The sequence below is a fragment of the Eucyclogobius newberryi genome, unplaced genomic scaffold (genome assembly GCF_026437365.1).
Source record: "Eucyclogobius newberryi isolate DKJ021-1_F unplaced genomic scaffold, fEucNew1.0.hap1 SCAF_12, whole genome shotgun sequence".
Lineage (NCBI taxonomy): Eukaryota > Metazoa > Chordata > Actinopteri > Gobiiformes > Gobiidae > Eucyclogobius > Eucyclogobius newberryi.
The window spans coordinates 13,360,189-13,382,974 of record NW_027315746.1 but is presented as its reverse complement, the minus strand read 5'-3'; the positions used below and the strand labels follow the sequence as shown (position 1 = coordinate 13,382,974).

The 22,786-nt window shown below is 40.4% G+C and overlaps 1 protein-coding gene across 1 annotated transcript in view; it reads left to right on the top strand.

The window, feature by feature from the left end:
- b4galt2 (UDP-Gal:betaGlcNAc beta 1,4- galactosyltransferase, polypeptide 2) overlaps nucleotides 1-13,045 on the top strand; it is a 184,138-nt gene extending 171,093 nt beyond the window's left edge. Inside the window, exons 6-7 of the mRNA XM_072440866.1 lie at nucleotides 1,789-1,893; nucleotides 12,810-13,045. Coding sequence (XP_072296967.1) covers nucleotides 1,789-1,893; nucleotides 12,810-12,960 — 256 coding nt within the window. The 3' untranslated portion in view covers nucleotides 12,961-13,045. The remainder of the gene's footprint in view (nucleotides 1-1,788; nucleotides 1,894-12,809) is intronic.
- The last annotated feature ends 9,741 nt before the right edge of the window (nucleotides 13,046-22,786 follow it).

The following is a 22,786-nucleotide window of genomic DNA, read 5'->3' as shown; positions in this document are numbered from 1 at the left end:
TTCATTTGTCGCCGCGTAGCCCGAACCCCTCGGCGGATGTATCTGCCCCGTTCCATCTGAGCGGTAAGACCGGTCTCCACTCGAGCTCTCAGTCTGATCTCACGCTTTGTTTGAACTTCAACACCCTCAGATCATCGCCCGCCAAAACCCGCCGGAGTCCGTGAAGTTCACCCATTCCGCCCGAGTCCCGGGTCATTTTCACTGGCGTTACGGTTACACTGTTATGTTAGTTTTACTAATGAAATGAAAGGGGCTGCAGCATCCATTTTTATCAAGCGTTTTATCGTCCGAGAACCAGGAAGTGCACTTGTAACTCCGCCCTCGAAGCTGTGAAAAACGCTTTTAAACTCATCACAGTGAATAATTAAGATGTTCACAATGCGTCAGGAAACTAGATCTATTTTTCACGTTTTTAGAAACATAAAAACCAGGTAGACTGTTTGGCTTTCCTTCTGCCAGACAAAGAACTTGTTCCAGGGATTTTACTTGATTATTGACACCAAGACCAAACAAACAGTTACGTCCATAATTCAATTTGAGACTTTTAAGACTTTTTAAGTATGTATGTCTTTATTAATAAAAAAAAACCTTGAGTGCTAAAGTTATGTCAGTGTCACATACATTTAAAAAAAGCACTTTATATTTAAGTTAAGTTTTTTGAAGGTAATGTAGACTGAAAATACTTAAATTTGCTACTGTAATTCTCACATTTATCATTTTTGTGCCCTGATTTACAATTATTGATCGCTCTTGATCAGAATAGGCTTATTTTACTGAGTAGGAATAATACAATTCAACAGCTTGGCCCATTCAGCTTGACTTTTCATTGTTATTTATTATTATTACATACATATTTCTGTTTCTTGCCCAAAACAAGCCTCTCTACAGAAGTGAAGCCCTGTGTTTGTGCTGGACTTCCCGACCTCATGTCCACACTCCTGAGCAGAGCTTTTGTTGCTGTCGGAGCCTTAGGGCCTCAGAATTTAGATGGAGCGGTTCCTCTGAAGCGTCAAATCTCGTCCTGTGATTGGGACTTTGCATAAAGTTCACGTCAGCGCTCGGGTCACTGGTTTTGTAAATCATTTCACTCTCTGTTCACTCCCGTTTCACTCTGGACAGTAAAGACTCCCAGTGGACAACTATTATTGTTTAAATATTTTGTTCAATAATAAGTAATAATTCCCTTCTTCCAGGTCTATAATTTATCGTTGTAACGGTGTAAATTATTAGTTGATGCTTTAGAGATATACACCTTCTGTGTAATTTGGAAATATTACATTATTTCATTCAATTAATTCATTGTATTTCTTCAATGTTTATGTAAAATACAACTGTGGTGTCAGTATTTGTTTTGAAATAACTGTGGTTATATGCAAATGTGTGTATATTACGGGCAGCTAATGTCCACCGTAACAATAATGTTGCACTAAGTAACTTTTCTGGTGGCTTTTTCTTGTAAAAGTGTTTTTGCTTTGTCTGGAATGTTCCACAATATGGTAAAAACTCCTCTATTTTTCCATTTATTCAATTACAGGCATTTTTCTTGCCTACAAATACTTGGTGTGGTGAAGTTACCTGGTTGTCTCCTTGGAAACGGTTAAGTCTTTAAGGAGAAAAGATAGTAACTAGTTAAAAAGATAATGATTGCGACTGGCGCTGATGCAGACCTAATGATCTCCTCTTTGTTTCCTTGAATAGCGCTCTTTTCTCTCACTTTGGCCTGTCTTTTCCTCACAGTCCGTTTGTGCTTTGGGTGTAATTGCTGCCGTATTTGTGTGTCGGTTGCAGGATCACGCTGAACGGGATGAAGGTGTCGAGGCCGGACGTCCGAATCGGCCGCTACCGAATGATTAAACACGAGCGAGACAAGCACAACGAGCCAAACCCCCAGAGGTACTGCATCACTGTCCACTTCAGACCAGGGCGGGCCACTGCTGCACCAATAACATTTAAATCTAATGCCAGACACTGCGTTCTATGTGCCTCTGGTGCACCGGCTCAGAGGGAACCACCATCTCATCACTCAGATTTTTAGACAGATTTGAAGCTTTTTAAGTTTGTGACGCGAGGAGCGATTCTCGTAAGCGATTACCACATTTTCCGGAGTATGATTCGCTCTGGATTATAAGTCGCACCAGCCAAAAAAATGCGTAATAGAGATGAAAAAAACATGTATAAGTCGCACTGGAGTATAAGTCGCATTTTTGGGAAATTTATTTGATAAAATCCAATACCAAGAACAGACATTTAATCTTGAAATGCAGTTTAAAATAATAATAAACAGATTAGAGAACATGATGAATAGGTGTACGTATGCTAACGCTAACACCTTCAGCTACATGACGTATGCTAACGCTAACACCTTCAGCTACATGACGTATGGTAACGCTAACACTTTCAGCTACATCAGGCACAGACAGAACTGTGGTAAGTGTCTGGTATGTTAACGTAACATATGAACAGTTATTCAGATAACTATAGCATAAAGAACATGCTAACAAGTTTACCAAAGCATCAGTTTTACCCCAAATCACTAAATCCATTGAATTCTTCTTCCTCTGTGTCACTTCTTAACAACTCCACAAACTCCAGAGGAAGAGGAAGTGCAGATTCTTCTTCTGCGTCGCTTAGAGCCTAGAGCGCCCTCTTATGGTTGTCAGTGTGAAAATAATCAACATGTAACATGCGGTTGCCAGTATGAAAATAGCGAATAATATCACATATAAGTCGCTCTGGAGTATAAGTCGCACCCCAGCCAAACTATGAAAAACTGGTGCAACTTATAGTCCATAAGATACAGTATTTCTCCTCATGTCTGTTGATTCAGAGCACTTACTTTGTGGATCGCAGCTCTAAAACCTCAAATCGTGAAGTGTGAGTGTCTCTTACAGTCTTACAGAAATAGCGACATCAACGTGGATTTTCTGATACATTTTTTTTCATTGATCATCACTGCTTCAATGACTGTAACGTGCTCTTTACCTCCAGAGAATAGAGTGTTTTTTGCTTCATTTCCGCTGCGAGTAGAGCGCATGGAAAGGCAGCTCTCGCTCGCCTCGTGTCCTCGTGTATATGTTTTCATTCTGAGCGGCCTTTTGCTCTCGTGACCCCTGCACTCTCTTTAACATGAGCGTTAGACAGTACTTCTTATGTCCGGAGTCTACACTTTTTAGATTTTAAAATGCTCTAGTTTGCAGCCGGCTTAAGCCACAAGACAATCCCAAAATATCAAATTGTTTCTGATACTCCAAGTCTGTGTACAGTAATATATAATGTAACTGGTTCACTTCAATCATCTAAAAGGTACTGTGTAACTTGTCTGGTGAAATTCATGTTTTCAGCACTTATATCACATATTTAGTATAGGAGGCCATCAGAAAAGTAGTATAAGGAAAGTATTATTGTGTATTGTAGGTCCTCTGCTGTTAAATATATCATCATATCATATCATATAATAAGGTACTTGTGTGTGTTTCGCAGTTAGAAAACGTTCCATTCTGTCATATTTAGTATAGGAGGCCATCATCATGTAACATAAGACAGAGGAAAAGTAGTAAAATATAAGGAAAGTATTATTAAGTATGTCCACTGCTGTTAAATTATATAATGATGTTGTACTTGTGTGTGTTTCGCAGTTAGAAAACGTTCTATTCTATCATATTTAGTACAATATGTACATTTGCATTCGAACCATCATCCGCAAACACACTGGGAGAAGTTATATTTTGTCCAGATGTACAGCCACAGTTTGTCTTCGGATTCAGACCCCACTGGACTGAATAACCTTACTGCTTCTACTATTTCAGTTTTTATCAAATATGCAAAAGCTTTGGCGCGTTTAGAGTTGCGAGGTGCTTCTGGGGAGAGAAATCCTTGCTCACCTGAAACAGAACGTGAATACAGCTTTCATAACGCAACAGGAGTCAACAAATCCAATCGCACAATGTTACGTTTATACCAGCGACTTTAACGACTCGCTCGCATCATTAGCTCTATAAACACATATTACGTAAGCTTAAACATTTTCAGAATTAGTCCTGACTCATGCAGAATTGATGTCGGACTGAGAAGAAACGAGGAAAGAGCGTCGCCGCCCCACATTCTGATAAAACATTTCACTCATGGCCACGCGCTGAAAGATGAATCCGAGCTGTCATTGAAATGCATGAAGACACAAGGACTCGCTAAATAAATCACATCATGACTTGTTTTCGGCTCATGCTGTATCCCCCCCAGAACATCAATATTCCAACGTCCTTTCCAGTGTTGCAGCACGTTCTCTGAAGTAGAACTGTGGCTGTGTTTACATTTCATCATGTGTTGGTCCAACTGCAGTCTTCAGACTTTAAGGAACTGTAAATGATGGTAATAATGCATTCGATTGACATAACGGCGAGTTATAGTTTGTGTTCAAGTGAGGTGGATGTGACAGTGTTCTATAGGCGAGGATTTAGTGCATCCGAACTGGGACTAAACCAGGGGGAAACCAAGATAAGACTAAAACTGAACCAGGACCAAACCAGGACTAAACCAGGACTAGATAGTTTAGGACCAAACCAGGACTAGACCAGGACTAAACCAGGACTAGACCAGGACTAAACCAGGACCAAACCAGGACTAAACCAGGAATAAACCAGGACTAAACCAGGAATAAACCAGGACTAAACCAGGACAAAACTGGAACTAGACCAAGAAAAGATCAGTACTAACCCGCGAATATGCCAGATTCAGATTAATTTTTTGTCGTTCTTTGCACACATAAAACAACTAAAAATAGCAAATAAAATACTGTTTTGTAGAATACAATACACTTAATACATTTAAGTGCAAAGTGCCTAATTTGGAGGAGCAAAATTCACATAGTCACCTGCAGACATGCCCCTGAACATCACCTAACACTAGGATCAGACCAGAACTAAACCAGGACATGATCAGGACATGATCAAGACCAAACCGGGACTAGACCAGGACTTGTAGAGGACTAAACTAGGTCAGGATCAGGATTAAACTGGAACCAAACCAGCTCAAAACCAAGATGAGCTAGGGTCTCATTTATAGTTCCACTTTCAGTAATTACTCATTCATTCATTTAGTTTTACATGTGAAACAAGAACTGCCACAAAATGCCCCAAAAAGGCACCAATGTGAAATTAGTTGTTGTTTTTTCTCATTGCTTCTGAAAACACTGATATTCCACCATATTTGAAAAATTTATTTTGTCTTTTTTTTCTTAAAGTGAATGTTGGGGATGCTTAGATGACTGGTTTATGTGACAGACCTTAATAAGCAGCGATGGACCCCTGTGGACCACCGCAGTATATCACCTCACTATAAGCTGCTTAAAGGTGGATTAGAACGGTATTTTCTCTACAGTTTTGAGGGCTGAATAGGTCAGCCTCCGATGTCTGCTCCTGGACACAAATCAATACTTGCTTTGTCCCAAAAGAAAAAGATCGGGTGAACTCCACAAGGGGCGAATTCTTTGAGTCTGATCCGAGCTGACATCATTGTGGAGTGAGAGAGATGACCTAACCTGGCTATTTTAGGAGAAATACGGACAATTTGTTTATTTAAAAATGCACACACGATAGCACGTTGTATATTTGTGGATGAGAAAGAGGACTGTGCTTTTCTGAACTCTGGATTTAACACATTTTAGAGTTTCCAAGCGCCTTCCCAGACTAACTCATGTAAAGAACTCAATCCAGAGTGAGACACGGATCAATCCGCCGAGAGCCAGCTTCCAACACGACTATATTTGGCTTTTTGTCTCTGTTCATCACCCTATACGCATGTTAATGAAGAGTAAATAACATAATTGTATTTACTGATTATATGATGTCAGATCTGCTAATTGCACAGTGAGCAGCAATTATTTCATTTGTATGGTAGATGATTTGACATTCACTTTACTGCTGAAAATAACATAAGACTTTATACTTTACACTTTGTTGCACATTAGTAGCATGGTAAACGGATGGAAATAGAATTGTAACTACAAGTGTAAATAATAAAAGACACACCTATCTCAACACACATTATGCTGCATTGACTTAAGCTTTTAACCATGTGTAACATTATATTCTCATCAGAAACAGACCTGGAGTTGAATTTGTCGTGTTAAAACAAATCCTGTGCATATGTGTGGCTCAGTAAATGTATAAATGTTCTCCAGAGCGCGTTTAAAGGCCAATAACAGTACAAATAATACATAGGTGTGTCCTTTAACCCAGTATTTATGAATATGTTGTGTATTTTCTCGGTAAAACTACTGAAACAAGGCTGTTTTAAAGCGTTTTTATATTTGTACTCTTATTACCACGCTATTTCCACCCTATTACCATGTCGTTACTGCTCTGAAAAGTCAAGAGTGCGACTTTCGGGTTTTTGTTTGTAGTTTTGCTCCTCTGCTCGCGTCCCCTCGTCCCCCATGTCTTCTCGCCCTGCACTTCTAGAACAAGAGGTGACACCAACACAGACGCCATGTATTTGGGCCCGATACATTATTCATGGGGCGCAGTCGGGAGCAGAAACTAGAGGTCCATTAGTGGGCACGAGCTGAGTTTTTATAGCCTTTCCGGACACTCCCGCTTAAAGGGGCTTTGTGACGAGCGGCTTCGGAGTTAAGTAAAGTACAGCAGAAGTATAATCAGGAGCCGGGGGAAAGATGGAAATGTCCTCTGTTTGTTCTGTTTTTATTCCTCGTCTTTTGGTTGAAAATGTGACTGGGGTAATTTGAGATTGAATTGGACGCGTCTGCAGTTTGTTTTTGGGGTGTTGGTGAAGCCATTTGGTGAGAAATAAAGATTGAAAACGAATTATATTTAATTTGTCTTTTTCCTTAAAATGATGTTATGCTCCTTCTATATATTGAGTCTTCTGCAGGTTTTATTTAACTTTGTAGAACATTTACATTTCTGTCTTTGTGTTTTTCCTGGTTTTAATTAATATTGCAATGGCGGTGTCCAATTTTAGCCCCGTTCATATTCGATCTAGAGATGGAATAGTTCATCTTTAGACCTGCTTTCAGAAGTAGGACTACATGACATTGGAAAATACTACGACATGCAATAAGCCTGTTAAGTGTTGCAAGATTTGTCATATACTTGCATACAAATAATTATGTTTATGCCCAAATGTATTAGTCAATCTCTGTCAAAATTACATTAACAGAGACAAAACCAAGACTAAATCGAGGTTAAAACGCCTTTTCAACCTTAAAACAGTACATCTCTGTCAAATAGAAGACAGTGGTGTCATTGTGATGTATTTATTCAATGTATGCTCTATCAATTATTTCATTATCAATACTTCTGTGATGTGTTGTGCAGCTCTACTCTCGCCGGGGCCCATATTTTCTTACTCGGTTCTTGACGTGAAATGTTTAGGAACCATTGGTCTTCACTAAGATTTGCGGATAATCAAGATGAAAGAAGCCTAATATTACCCCAGTAATTCAAATGTATTTATTACTACAAGCATAATATATAATAGGACTGTAGTTCATAATTATTTGATGTGGAAGAAGGTGAGTTATCTGAAGAGTCAAACGTGAATAATGAGTTTAATCTGCTTTTTTACACTCTTCTGTATAAAGCTTTACACGTCTTTGCTAATCTTTGAATTAACCTTCACTTTTGTATAATTCTCTGCAAACTTTGTAGGAAAGAAGTCAAATAGAAGCTTTCAAACAGCGATGTCTTCTCGATGTCTTTGCAGTTACACTTTCGAGGGAGAATCTGCCTCTGCCTCAATAAAACTGAAGAACTGTATCCATGACATTTGCATAATCCCCCGAGGCTTAAATGATATGTAATGGGAGTCTATAATTCTCACTCTGAATCCTTATCAGTACAAAATACGTGAGCGATATTGGAGAGCACAGGCTTCCTTGCTGTGTGAGACGCGCTCTTATGTCTTGTGTATTTTTATTATTAAAATATGGATGAACTCTGCAGGTCACAGGTTTGATTCCAGACATTTTGGGTGCTAGTCCTGGTCAAGACCCTGGCTCAGACCACAGACTCCTCATGTGTGATGTAGTGAAAGATGAGTACAATGTAGAAAACTCTCTTCTTTATGGGGCAATGAAGGAAAGCTTGGCCCTAACAGATAAACAAGAATGAACAAGAATAAAGTTGTTTTTATGGTTAAGATGGGTTTTGTTTTAGTTAAGTGGGAGTAACCTGAGGACCCGGAGGAGAATATGAAAGGCCTACTCTGTTTGTAAATTATAAACTTGGCCAAACATTTTTAATTTTACCATTTTCTGAAGGCCAGATTACAATTTAAAGGGCCCATATGAAATGTATTTTATTAGTATTATTATGAAATTTCCCCATGTGTGGACAATAAAGGAATATCTTATCTTACCTTACCTTATCTTAGATCATGCAAAATCAACTTTTCAGAGCTTTTAACCTTCTTACAGTGCTATTGGTTCCTCATATGTGCCCTTGGTGCTTTTTGATTGATTCCTGCAGTCTTTAGCTAGAGAACAGTCTCTGTCCTTCCCCTCGGATGAGCACACGGGCGGGGCCTACTCACACGAATGAATCATCCTGGTGCACGCCTCCCTGTTTCAGCCCATCCTCCAGGAAGCACTCTGTAACACGCACATTTCTGCCTTAGTAAAGCATGAAGACTTAATTCATATTGAGCAAATTGTTAATTAAGCGTGATTCAGACTTAGTAATTCCTTAACTAATACTCTAACCCTGACACCGAACCCTGACCGTAACCGTAACCATAGCGCTGAGCAATTCATGGAAAGCTCGACAGATTGAGGGTTTTTGAATCAAGAGTCCACAGTCGAGTGAAATCGACAGTCGAGATCGAGCATTATGAGAAAATTAGCCTTACTTAACCACAACCTTAAATAAGTATCGTATGTGTTTATATTATAGTAAAGCAAGTATGAATTGTGCTCTACAAATACATTGTGATTGATTGATTGATTGATGGAGATAAATACTTGATCACTCAAACAACCCAGACCCATTCACCACGTAGTAGAAAGAGTAGTAGGTTTACATTCCCTCTTATTAAAAGCCATTTTATTTTGAAATCAACATTTGCTGCCACACCAGTCCAGTTGCATTGTGGTCTGTGTTTGGTTGGAGCCGTTTGGCGTCGTGGCTCTTTCTTTTAACTACTTCCACGTAACAAAGCTCATACCTTCCAGTTTGTGGGTGAACGCGCTTAACCCACTGCATCGCTTTCATCCCACCAAACCGCATGAAAAAGACCACGTTGTTGCGTCTACCCAGACATTTTTAATTGATTCAAACGGTAAGATGCAAAGAGTAGCGTTTCGACCCAAAATAAATAAAAAGAATCAGAATCACATTTCAGTTTTATTCCCTCGCTGTAGAAGAAGAACGCGCACTGTCGACCCGGCTGAACTTGTACGGCATAATCCATACACACGCATCGCTTTAACTGCACAGTCTGCACAGTAATTATCTGCGTTTGTTGCACGGCGCTCAGATCGGGGCCAAAGACCGCACCGTATCACGTATTAATTAGCCTCATTTCTACAGCTCATGCTAACTGGGCTGAGCTCCAGTTTAGATCCCACCGAGGGGGAGAGAAAAGTCTTGTGAATCATTGAGGATCTGAACACTGCAGCGCAACAAAAGTCCAGGCGGCGGCTATTTTCCCTATTCCAAACTGCTTAACCTTGGTGTGAAAATGTCAAAATAGCAACACAAGCGTTTCTGTGGTAAAAAGCGCCGGTCTTTACAAGTAGTACACATATCCGGGCAGGTAGCATCGTTCATAATGATAAATAAAGACGCTCTATGGGGATAACGCTGCTTTTCTCATTGCTATGCGAGGCCACAGCCAGAATGGACTCCTCCTGCTTCACGGACCGCGCTGTATAGTGAATGAGCGTATAGCTGGTTGAATGCTGATAGTCAACATCCATCACAAAGAGGAGAGACTATGCACTTCCCCTTTAGTAAACAGGGGACACCGCGCCGCTACTACAGATAAAGTCTCCCGAGGAGCCGCGGCATTAATCTCAATCTGAAATGAGCTCAAGCAAAACAGGGGGAAATAAGGGTTGAGTTTGCATGTTTGGATTAAAGACGGGAGGAAGCGGTAGACGACGATAACGTTTCTACTATATCTGTACTTTTATCGATACGTAAAACTGATTTCAGAACCGCAATGAGAAACAAAAACTGCTAGATCGTTCTAAACTCTTCAGGAAAGGTCAAATGTCGTCCCGCTTATGTGTTCTTGTTTGTTGTTTTTGCCGTATCTAGTTACAATACTAGTTTTAGAATCAATACATTTCAGATTTTTTTAACTATTGATAAACTTAGAAGGTACTAGCAACTTCGAAATAGGTGATAAATACATTTTTTTTGGGGGGGGGGCGTGTCCTAACCGCTCTATACTCAAACATAAACACTCCTCACTATCGCCTCCTACTGGTCAGATGCAGACTTTAGTTCGCTCTCAAAGGCAATATACAGATCTGTACATGAATTGTGTGATAAAGCATATTTATTTATTTATTGGATTCTCATCAGTCTTCACTATTGTAAAGACCCTTTTTCCTGGGGTCCAGGTGTTCAGATATTTAGTACCACTTTATAACAATAAACGCCTTTAATTTGCCTCAACAAAGCATGAACGAAGACTTATCATAATGAACAATAGTTTATTAAGACTGATTAAGGCTCAGTAATTGTTTAAATGGCTCAAGGTGACTTTAGTCGTAGCAACAGTGCAGTTTAGTTTTGGCAGCGAGTCGGCCCATTTATTCAGGCCAAAAAAAAAACTCAAACGCCATTAAAACAGTCAAAACACAGGCCAAGGGACATCAAAACAATACAAATAGAATAACTTGTTGAAAGCGCTGCTGGAACAAAGGTACTTCTGGTTTTACAGGATGATTCTTAAAACTACCTCCTGATTGGAGCAGCTGAAACTCTTTTTTTAATACTTGTTTTTACATTTTTTCAAACATCATCACAAACCCTGAATCATTTTAAACTGTTTGATCATTCTGAATCCAGTCATTGTTGGTGCTTTTGGTGCCAATAAATAAAGGTGCAGTTATTATACATAAAGTGGCTCTAACTTACTTTTACGAATCATTTAGAACGTATGTAATCGACCATGTTTGAGTGTCCAGCTTGTTCAAATCAGTGCTTCTCTTCTGATCGCAGCGTGCACTTCAGGTCCTTTTCAAACCCTCAGTGCTGCTTCTGTACGAGCAGTCTGCACATCGTATCCCTCCTTCTTGGCGGACAGAGCGTTCGGCGAGAGCGTCCCGTCTCCATCGATGCCATAGGGGCCCTGTCTGGCTTCTTTTGTGCACAAATGGATGTTCGGGAGTGTGTGCGCTGACAAAGAGCGCCGGGCTGAAAGCAGACGGAGCTCAGTCCTGGAAGATCATTCAGACGATGCTTTTGTTGAACACAGAAGAGGCTTTAATGTACACGTCCAATGTATCGGTTAAAAGTGGCGTTAAATGTATTGTTTTTTTGCAGCGTAACCAGGTTTAGACTTGGTCATTTTCTTGTTTTTGCTATTTTTTTAATGAAAGTGCAGTTAAGCATTGGTTCAGTTGTGTTTGTTTTAGTTCTAGCATTGTTTTAATCCAATGTTTGGTCCAGTTTTTCCCCTATTTAAACATGGTTCATTTGTAGTTTAGTTTTAATTTAATCCCGATTTAGTCACTTTTTGCATTGCTTAATTCTTCACTGCGTAATTTACTACAAAAAGAGATAAATAAGAACATGATAAAACAATACAATACAACAAGCCGGGATGTACATAGACTGGAGTTAATGATGATTGGGAGCATTTACAGCAGCGCCGCGTGAAGCCTTTGCACCACCTGTTGGACAGAGGGGGAAGTGCACTTCTCTTTGTCTTGCGCCGCCATTGCACATTGCACATTGCACATTGCACATTGCACCTTGATTGCAGTGATATCGTTAATCACAAAGCGTTATGTTTCACTTCCGTTTTATCATTCAGTTTGAACTTTACTGTCAAGAGAACTTTTTGACATGCTTGATATTGTTCAATCCAACCTCTTAAGTAGAGAAAAAGTATATCTAAGTAACTGCTATACCTATTCTACAGTAATAAAGATTAAAAGTCAGTTTTGTTTCCATCCTTTGTTGAATTTTATAGCTAGTCATGGGTTTCAGCGTCTTGGGTATAGTTGTTATTTGAGGACTTTTGCCCATTCAAAAGATATAATGAATAAAATCAGTCTGAAACCCAAGGATTCATTGCTTTCAGGCGCAGAGTTTCCTTCCAGATTTGAAGGATTTGGCATGGCAACGGTCTTGGGAAAAGGTCCTGACTAAAGTCCTTCAAATCAGGACGGAATCGTTTGCCTTAAACCCGTGAATAGTTGATATTTGAGGATATTTTGCCCTTTCAAAAGTGATTTTTTTTTTTGTTAATTACTGTGGCAACGGTGCTAGATGTTCACGACTCAGAAACCCATGGATAGCCTTGACCTTGTGTGAACATACTGTTGATACACAAATCAATTTACCTTTGTGTTTGTTAAAGAAAACTAATGAATTTCCAGCTTTAGAAATACACAGAGAAGAAGAAAAAAGAAACATTGTGCTCGTACTTGCTTACACTTGCTCTTAATAATATGTAGCTGTGATTCATGAATCAAAACGGTGAAAACTGTGGTATGAACTTCAAACTAAAAAGCAATACTAATGCCTCAGCTCATTTCATAATATTAACCGTGTATTTTGAAACGGTCCCTAACACATAAATGCCTTCTGCTTCTTCCCTTGTGTCTCTTTCGTCAGATTCAACAAGATCCAGAACACCAAGAACACCATGAAGAAGGACGGCATCAGCTCCCTGACCTACAAACTGCTGGAGGTGCGACGATTCCCGCTCTACACGAACATATCGGTGGAGATCGGCAAGCCCCCGCCGCGCCCGTTCAAAGGATAGACGCCGCCAGATTCGCACCTCTGCTTTAAAAAACAACAACACAAAACGCACACACGCGCACACACAAGCACACCTTCTTCCTGTATCTGTAATGGGATTTCCGCTCGCTATAGTATAGTCCCCGTGCCCCTCCCCCCATTCCAATCAGCGACGGTCGGGACGGCGGACTTCTTCACTTCGGGGAGCGCTTGAGTCGTCACCGACCGAGACGCGCTGCCAAAAAAAAAAAAAAAACGTTGGACGCGTTCCACCGAGTATCATTTGAGAACTGGGACGGCCTCCAAAAGCGCATCAAGTTGGGATTCTCGCTGATTTTGAACGTCTCCCGGCACATTTGGCGAGCGAGGTCGAAGAAATGATCACGGAGACTGTGTAAAGGGTGACGGGGGCTTTCCGAGCAGGTTTTCCCGGACAGCAAATGGCATTTTACATTAAGATGGCATGCGGCGGCGACAAACCGTCGGATTGTACAGGAGGGACTCACAACGACATGTTATTTCTTTTGGGACCCGTTTCCTCAAGTGTTGAATGTGTTTTTGTGCCTGCGACTTCCTGCAGAGGACATCGAAACTGTGCTTAAAAAAAAACGTGTTGATCAAACAAACTTGCTTTCTATATCTATCTTTAGAGCGGAAGAAGAGGCGGGAAAGTTTGAATTCTTCGCTTTCCCGTGCGTTGGCTTCTTACAATAGGTTTCGAATGGACCGATCGGGCGTTTTACAGTTTCGACTCGCTGGTTTGTACATTTTAGGACTCACATATTCAGCGCGTTTGAGATTTTCAGCCTTATCATACTTATATAGCGTACATTGTTATCGTTGAAACATATACGACAGGTTATTCGAGGTTTTCGCTTTTGAAATGTGTTGTGCCACCGCTCTCCGTCTCCGTTCTGCTCTCCGCAAAGAAATACGAGTTAGTTAAAGTATTAATTAAGAAGTTCCACACATAATGTACTAACGCTGTGCAGATTTATTCAATTAGAAAGCGTGAGAAAGAGCGTAATGTATCGGAACTTTCAATACGGCCGAAAATGAGGCTGTACTTTAGGGGAAAACGTTAAATCTTCCAACTTTAAACCAAATATATTGACTCGATACAATCAGTGCAATCGTGTAGTGCCCAGTTTATCATTTTGTGGGATTATAATGAATCTGGTTGGCGTTCTTCACTGTAAAAATGTGAGAAATTGCAAACATAACCTCTTCAAATCAGTTTAAAGATGCGCCGTGTAACTTTTCTGGTGCTCAGTCTGCCACGTCCTTATACTGCGTGGGAATGTTATTGCTTTTCGTGGAATGGCAGGAAGTACGAGGAAGTACGGCCCCAAACGGACGGGACTAGGTTTACCCAGCGACGTCTGTGAAATTGAAATGACCCCGCGACGTCTGTGTTTTGTCGTCGCATTTCGCACATAAGAAATGTCATTCATTTGTTTTCACGGACTTGAAGAGACTTGTAAACACACTGGAATATGACAAGAACCTTTTTATTCATCCATGTTATTCCCTTTTTCTCTATTTGCATCTATTTTAGGTTTGTTTTGTAGCGCGCTGCAGTGTTTCCTGAACCGTGGCGTGAGACGGCGTTATTTGCCTCTTTGTTGCGATCAAAATGACATCCACTCGATCATATTTTTTCTTTTCAAACAGCCAGACACTCTCTCTTTTTATTCATTCATGCTGCCGCAACCTCTCCATCAAAACTTTGCAACAAAAGCACCTAAACTTTACCAGAAAAGCCTCTCTTTACTGCAGTTTGTTCTATGTTTTTGTACTTGATAATTGGAGAGGAAAAACACATGATTGGACTGGAGAATGGTCTGTGGCAACATTATGGCGTTGATTTAGCTGAAATATGGATGTAAAAAGGTTCAAAATCAGTGCAAAAGCTTCTCATAGAGCTTCATCACAGACAGTCGCACGTGACTGAGTTTCTGAGTTTGCTGAATGACATTTTCACAGACGTGGACCATTCGCACGGGACGAGAAACACAGACCACGTTCGTAACGATCACGATTCGCCCGGTAAATCTAATCCCGTCCGAATAGAGCTCACAATATTATTTAACATTATATTACATTATAGTACACAGGGGATGTTATTGATAAAACGGTCCGAAGGTTCCCTAGTCCCAAGGTTCACTAGTCCCAAGGTTCACTAGTCCCAAGGTTCCCTAGTCCGAAGGTTCACTAGTCCCAAGGTTCACTAGTCCGAAGGTTCACTTGTCCGAAGGTCGAAGGATCAATAGTCCGAAGGTTCACTTGTCCGAAGGTTCACTAGTCCCAAGGTTCACTAGTCCCAAGGTTCACTAGTCCCAAGGTTCACTTGTCCGAAGGTCGAAGGATCAATAGTCCGAAGGTTCACTTGTCCGAAGGTTCACTAGTCCCAAGGTTCACTAGTCCGAAGGTTCACTTGTCCGAAGGTCGAAGGATCAATAATCCGAAGGTTCACTTGTCCGAAGGTTCACTAGTCCCAAGGTTCACTTGTCCGAAGGTTCACTAGTCCGAAGGTCGAAGGTTCACTAGTCCGAAGGTTCACTTGTCCGAAAGTTCACTTGTCCGAAGGTTCACTAGTTCGAAGGTTCACTTGTCCGAAGGTTCACTAGTCCGAAGGTCGAAGGTTCACTAGTCCAAAGGTTCACTTGTCCGAAGGTTCACTTGTCCCAAGGTTCACTAGTCCGAAGGTTCACTTGTCCGAAGGTTCACTTGTCCGAAAGTTCACTAGTCCGAAGGTTCACTTGTCCGAAGGTTCACTTGTCCGAAGGTCAAAGGTTCACTAGTCCAAAGGTCGAAGGTTCGCTAGTCCAAAGGTTCACTGGTCCGAAGGTCGAAGGTTCACTAGTCCGAAGGTTCACTGGTCCGAAGGTTGAAGGTTCACTAGTCCAAAGGTCGAAGGTTCACTAGTCCAAAGGTTCACTGGTCCGAAGGTCGAAGGTTCACTCGTCCAAAGGTCGAAGGCTCACTAGTCCGAAGGTTCACTGGTCCGAAGGTCGAAGGTTCACTGGTCCGAAGGTTCACTGGTCCGAAGGTCGAAGGTTCACTAGTCCAAAGGTTCACTGGTCTGAAGGTCGAAGGTTCACTGGTCCGAAGGTTCACTGGTCCGAAGGTCGAAGGTTCACTAGTCCGAAGGTCGAAGGTTCACTAGTCCAAAGGTTCACTGGTCCGAAGGTCGAAGGTTCACTAGTCCAAAGGTTCGGTAGTCCTCGCGGCCCGTGCGCCAGTTAGGGACCGTCTCTAAAGTACGTAAAGTGTTTGTTTAAAAATGTGTTATCAAATATCAAACATATTAAATATTTTTTCTTTTAAAAAGTAAAAGGTGTGCGTGTTACCTAGAGACTCAAACTACTATTATAACTGCTATATCTATCTAGGTTGGTTGACTTGGGAGCTATTGAAAAGAATCCTGGATTTTTTAAAGAAAAATATTCTTGAAAAATCTACAAAGTGTTACATTTTTTAACCCACAAGGACTATGGCACCTAGGATTTTTTAAGATAACACATTTTTAAACAAACACTTATTAGACTATGAGACTAGCGAACCTTCGGACTCGTGGGGGTAACGTTCTTACTTACAGTGGACCCACCTCCCCACAGATCTGACCTGTAACTTGGCCCGGTGTCTCTATGAAGATATGATAAAGTTTAAAGCCAAACTGCAGAACATTAAAGCCGTGACATCACACAGTGCACTTTCAACATTAATATTATCTCATTTCGGGTAAAACTCCCCCAAACAAAGAGCTTTGTTGCTCATTGAAACGATCTTATTTCCTCTCACGTTGGTTAAATCGATCACTGGTACGACTGGCCGGGCGAATAATCAACGCTTTCATAAATGTGGGGAAAGTACGCTGAGGTTTTGAGTGCGCGCAGAGGACGAGGTGAAACGTGATCCATTTGGAAGGACGTTTTATCATTCCGGCTTGAAGATTTATTCACTAAAGGCCTGTTGTTGTTTTTTTACGCCATCTTAGCAACCTTCACTTTGATATGGGATTAAAAAAAAGGCTATTATCCCTGAAAGTTATCATTTAGTTTGACTGGCATCTGTTCATTTAGTGTCACCTTGAGGCTGCAAATGAATCCACCGCTGTACCTGTCACCGCCAGACAGAACTGAATATCCTCTGTTTGATTATTACGTTTTGTACATTTTCTTTTCTTTTGTCTTTCTGTTCGACGTGTTTTGTATTTTATGTTTGACGCCTGAAAACCAAACAGATGCCTTGGAACGTTAATATGAGAGGAGATAAACAGCGGGTAATGAAACAATGCTGTGATTTGTCAGAAATTTGAAATGTCTTTTGAAATTTGATGCTAAACAGTGGAAACGTTGCTATTGTTTGCTGAACTTTGTCAATTTGAATACTCCTTACATTGTAATGGGCAGTATCAGTCATTATCCAAATAAATAAATATAGAAATAAACTGTATAATCCTTAATAATTGGCTTTCCAATTATAGTAGAAAAAGCTTCAGTTGTAGTCATCTGGACTCAGTTTGAAAAAATAGACGTTTCGACTCTCATCCAAGAGTCATTGTCAATAAAAGAATTTAGATCGAGAACTCCGATATTAATACTGTTCTGTGGTAAGACCCGCCCATTGGGCGGAGCCTTCCTGAAGTAGAAGGAGTTGTTTGTTTCAACAGAAACTCCCCCCTTGTATCTACCGAGCTAACCTATTCAGAATCTTAATGGGCTATTAGAATCCTCTTTGTCTTTGTGAGACACTGGCTCAACCACCCTGAGTACCTGATTAGCATCTAAATGTCCTGGTCCTGGTCCTCTACCTTTCCAGGGGTTCAGTATACCATTATAGATACCAGGAAGATTGAATCTTAGCCCTCCATTTCTGTTTAAAGAAGGTCTTTCTTTTTTAACAAAAATAGCTTCCTTAACTCTTCTTTCAAACCATCTTTTCTCCCTGCTTAAAACCTTCACCTCACCGTCTTCAAACGAGTGATTAGAGGCTTCAAGATGGAGATGCACGGCACTCTGAGGTCCTGAACTAGTATTTCTTCTGTGCTGATAAAGCCTCTTGTGTAGAGGCTGTTTTGTCTCACCTATGTAACGTTCTTTACAGCTTTCTTCACTGCATTGGATCGAGTAAACTACATTGCTCTGTTTTTGAGTCGGCAACTTGTCCTTAGGATGAACCAGTTTTTGTCTTAAAGTGTTTCCTGGTTTAAAATAAACAGGGACTTCGTGTTGTCTAAAAATTCTCTGCAGTTTTTCCGACAGGCCAGACACATAAGGGATAGAAACACCCTTATTTTTTCAAACTGAGTCCAGATGACTACAACTGAAGCGTTTTCTACTATGGAACACGCCTGGACGAATGAGGGATTACACCGACATCTTTCCAATTATGATCAGATCTAAACTGGGTCTAAACATTGGATTTAACCCTGACTTAAGTAGTTCTGATTAAGGACCAGGACAAACCAGGCCAAAAAAACCTAAATATATTTAAAAAATCCAACAAAGCTTGTACTTTTATGTGATTAAACAGAATAAATCTACTTTTTCTCTACCAAACGTACACTTCAAACTCAATGAACTTTTCACGACGTTGCGCTGACTGAAAACGTTGACCTTAAATTCATGTTTTTTGTCTTATTTTTTGTCATTTTCGTTCTTGTTGATCCAAAGCAATGGGAAATATGACTCAGTCGAGTTAAACTTGACTTTAAAAAAAGAGGGCGTGGCATGGTGCTGGCAAAAGCTCTCAAAACGATCACGTGTTTTTATAATCTGACCAAAAACGCACTTAAAAAAACAAGTGCTGAAGGAAAAATGTGTTTATCTATGTTAAAAAAAGAGCCCGAAACTCACAATTCAACACCAAAACTCCCGCCAACTCTCTCCACGCCTTCTCTCTGCAACATCCTCACAATCCCAATGAAAAATCCTGTTTTTAATGCTCAATCCAATGACTAAATGACATTATTTTTTTCTTCACGCTCAACCACAAAAGTCCACGTTATCTCTGCGTTATCGCTCGCTGCTGCTCCTTTCCTTTGGCTTGCCTTCAGGTCGACTGCGTTCCCATCTGTTCTGCCTTCGCCCCCCTCAGCCCCGCGGCATGTTGGGAGGACGGCGCCGCGTTGTCACATCTCCCCGCTTTGTCCTTCCTTCTTTTTCCCCTCCGTTTTCTCCTCCAGTGGACCCTCCTCTTCCGTTCCATCGCCTCCCGCCCGCTCTTATACAGGCTGTGTACGGTTTCCTGTGCAATACTCAAACATGTGTATTTTCTGTGTAAAACTGGCAGCAGAGAGTTTTCGTGGGGATATTTGAAGGCCGTTTGTTTACTGCTTTATACTGCATACTCTACATACTACTCTCCGTCACTGTTAGCCTATAGACTCATGTAACCAGTTTGTTTTCATTAGCAGTGAGGTGGATTATAGAAGCTATTTTCTGCCAAAACGACAAGAAATAAACATGTGATTTTAATACTACACTTCCATTTCTTCTTAATTTTGCCCCAAACCTTAAGGTGCACTATGTAACTTTTCTCGTCAGGTTCTGCTACGTGCTCGTTTCCATGGAGACGTGATTGCTCGACCCAGAATGTTCCGCAGTGACAGTAAAAAACATCATAAATCTTGTAGTTGTTCAGCTGCAGGTGTTTTTATTGCTGGAAAATGCCTTAGACAAACATGGATCTGAGCTGTAATTTGGCCCGGTGGTGTCTCGTGCTCGTCTCCATGGTGATACGTTTGATGCCATGCTGTGGAACATTCCAGGGAAAGTATAAAAACCCTCTCCATGGATTGCAGACCTGCCTCCATTATTACTGCATATCTTATATAACTTTCGTTTCATTCTTTTACTTGATCTACACTTGTTGTGCTCGAAATATATATCTAAATAATTCATAGTTTATCATTTTTTTGGGTTTGGAATGTGATATTTTTGGAGACTTTGTTTGCTTATGATACTTTGCGTCTTCTGTATTGGTGGAAAATACCTTCTGTAAGTGCCAACCATGTCTTTTCTTCAGTAATAACAGAGCTGACATGTACAGACAGCATAGTGGGCCTGTTTGAAGTGTGTCCATGAGGAGCCCCTGAAAGTCTCGTGCCCTTTGACCTTTGGAGCGTCTCACGTCTCAAGCACACCTCAAACATAAGACTTTGACTCCGAGCAAACTTTTCAGGCCCGTGTGGCACTTTTTAAACATTACTGTGTCTCTGACTAGGGTTTTTGTACATTGAATGTTGAAAATGTTATATCTTATATAGAATGCATTACGTCATATCAAACCTACTTTTTCTATACAATCAATAAACCTGATGATGGCTTAATATTGTCTTGCAGATGTGTCTTTTCTTGCCCAATTCCACTCACTTGAGATTTTTAAAACAAGATTTATATGGACCATTGGAAGTGTTCAATAAAAATCTAAGTAAATATCTCAATTTTATTCATTTTGATGCCATGTTTTACACATATTATTAACCGTATAGTTGAGGTGATGTAATAATATTTGTAATACATTCAAAATTATTGAGCTTTATTAACACTGCGAGACAAAGAGCTGACTTTTTCCAATTTCACTTCTGTTTTTGCAAATTAACTCATGAATTGACCTGGTTGCCTCTGTCAGAATAATACAGTCAAACCGAATACATGCATAGATATCGGTTGCTGTGACAACCAGTGGCCCTTTCAACACTTCACAGCTTCTGCAATGAACGTGATGATCCAAAATAATGCATTTGGATGTGAAAAGCACAGGCCATTAAAAGTGACCTCTTTGTTTCCACTACAATCCTTAAAGTGCTCGTCTTGTACTGAATGAAAAGCGCCTCCGTGTGTCTCTGTTTTCTTATTTCCCGGCTCGTATTCGGCCTTAGATGTTTAAAGTTCCCGTTCCTGTTGTGTTTTCCCTGCCACTGTCCGAGCGGCCTCATTTGTAATGCCGTGCCAGTGTCTCGGCTGCTCTTGTTGTGTTTTATCAGACTCTCGCTTCACAAAAAGCTTCGGTCCCCAATGAGAAAAAAAGAGCCTCCACAGAGAAAAAGCCCAGACATCCTCCCAAAACACAGACAAAAACTGTCTTAAACACGGCGGTGCAGCAGCAAAATGAATATAACCTTGGATAACATTCGCTTACGTGTTTTTATTATCGAACCCATCACCGGAATAAAATGAAACCTCCACCGTTCGGGATGATACAGCAATACTTTCCCCACAGATCATATGCAGTATAGATGTGGAAGCCTTCTGGTACACAAATGTATGGTGTACAATTTAACAGCAAAAGTATCAATGAACTTTGTCAATTTGAATGCTCCTTATATTATAATGGGCAATATCAATCAGTATCTAAATAAAAAATATATAGAAACAAACAGTATAATCCTTAATAATTGGCTTTCCAATTACGATCGGATCCAAACCGGGTCTAAACTTGGAATTAACCCTGACTAAAGTCGTTCTGATTAAGGACCAGGACAAACCAGGACAAACCAGGACAAAAAAAACTAAATATGTTTAATAAATTCGACAAAGCTAGACCCGATTATTGTACTTTTATGTGATTAAACAGAATAAATCGACTTTTTCCATATGCAATATAGATGTGGAATCCTTCTGTTACACACATTGACGGTGTACAATTTAACAGCAAAAGTAATAAAACGTCTCACTTGTAACTGTTAAGCAATGCAAAGAGTCTAACGTGGCTCACAACGACTCTAAACATCCAGAACATTAAAAAGTGGAAGTAAATATTGAAGTTATGGAACTACATCGCTGTCAATCTACAATCCCCATTTACATTACATTTTGTTTCATTTGGTCCGTTATAATCGAAACAAACGTCTCCAGACTCCGCTCCAGAGAAGACGCTCGTAACGTCATTGATTCTGAGAAGATCCAACCTGCTCATACAAACTATTACACATTCAGTCGGGTGAAAACTAATAAAGCGTTTTATATTGTGGGTTGTTTTCCCACTCGGCAGCTCAGGCACTAATAACACTTTGTTTGCTCAATATTGTCTTTGATTACAGCTCCACGTTCATGTTTGGCCTCGGTCAACTGCAATACATTACATTTTAATTAGCATGGAAATGTAATTGTCACACTTGTAAGAGTAAGCGTTTATTTATTAAACTGCTAAGTGCGTCGCAGAGCACGTTTCAGCGCTGCATCGACACAGTGACAGGTCATATTACTACTTTTATGTTGTTGCACAAAACACATGTCAGAATCATCCCAAATCTTTGTCAAATCACGTTTCTATCTCTTTATAAGACGAGAGAACTCTGGTTTGCCTAAATGGACTTACACGAACTGATCTGAGAATTGTCATTATTATAATAATTGCCCGCACAAACCACAAAAGAGTGGAAGTGCACTATTTTTGTCTGCGTTCACACGTCCAAATAGTTACTAAACACGGAACTGAATCTGGACCAGGAGTAAACCAGGACTCGATCAGGATGAAACCTTCATTTGGACTTAATTAGGACCAAATAATGACCCTATTATATAACATCCTGGTTTTAAATGACATCTACTAAGCATGTTTATGTCTTTACAGATATAAAACATGCTTTATCAGGCAGAGAGACAAATGACCTGTTACAACTGGAACCACTCATAATAACTACTCTATTTACCTTAATAAAGCATGAATAAAGACTTTGGGTTGGGTTAGGAATCATGGTTAAGGCTATTAGTTTAGCAGTGTTTATAAGTTGTGTTTATGAAGTCTTCATGCTTTCTTAATGCAGTAATGAGTGTAGTTATTATAAAGTGCTCCATCTCCTCTGGTTTGAATCATGATCTGGCGGTGGCAGCATGAGG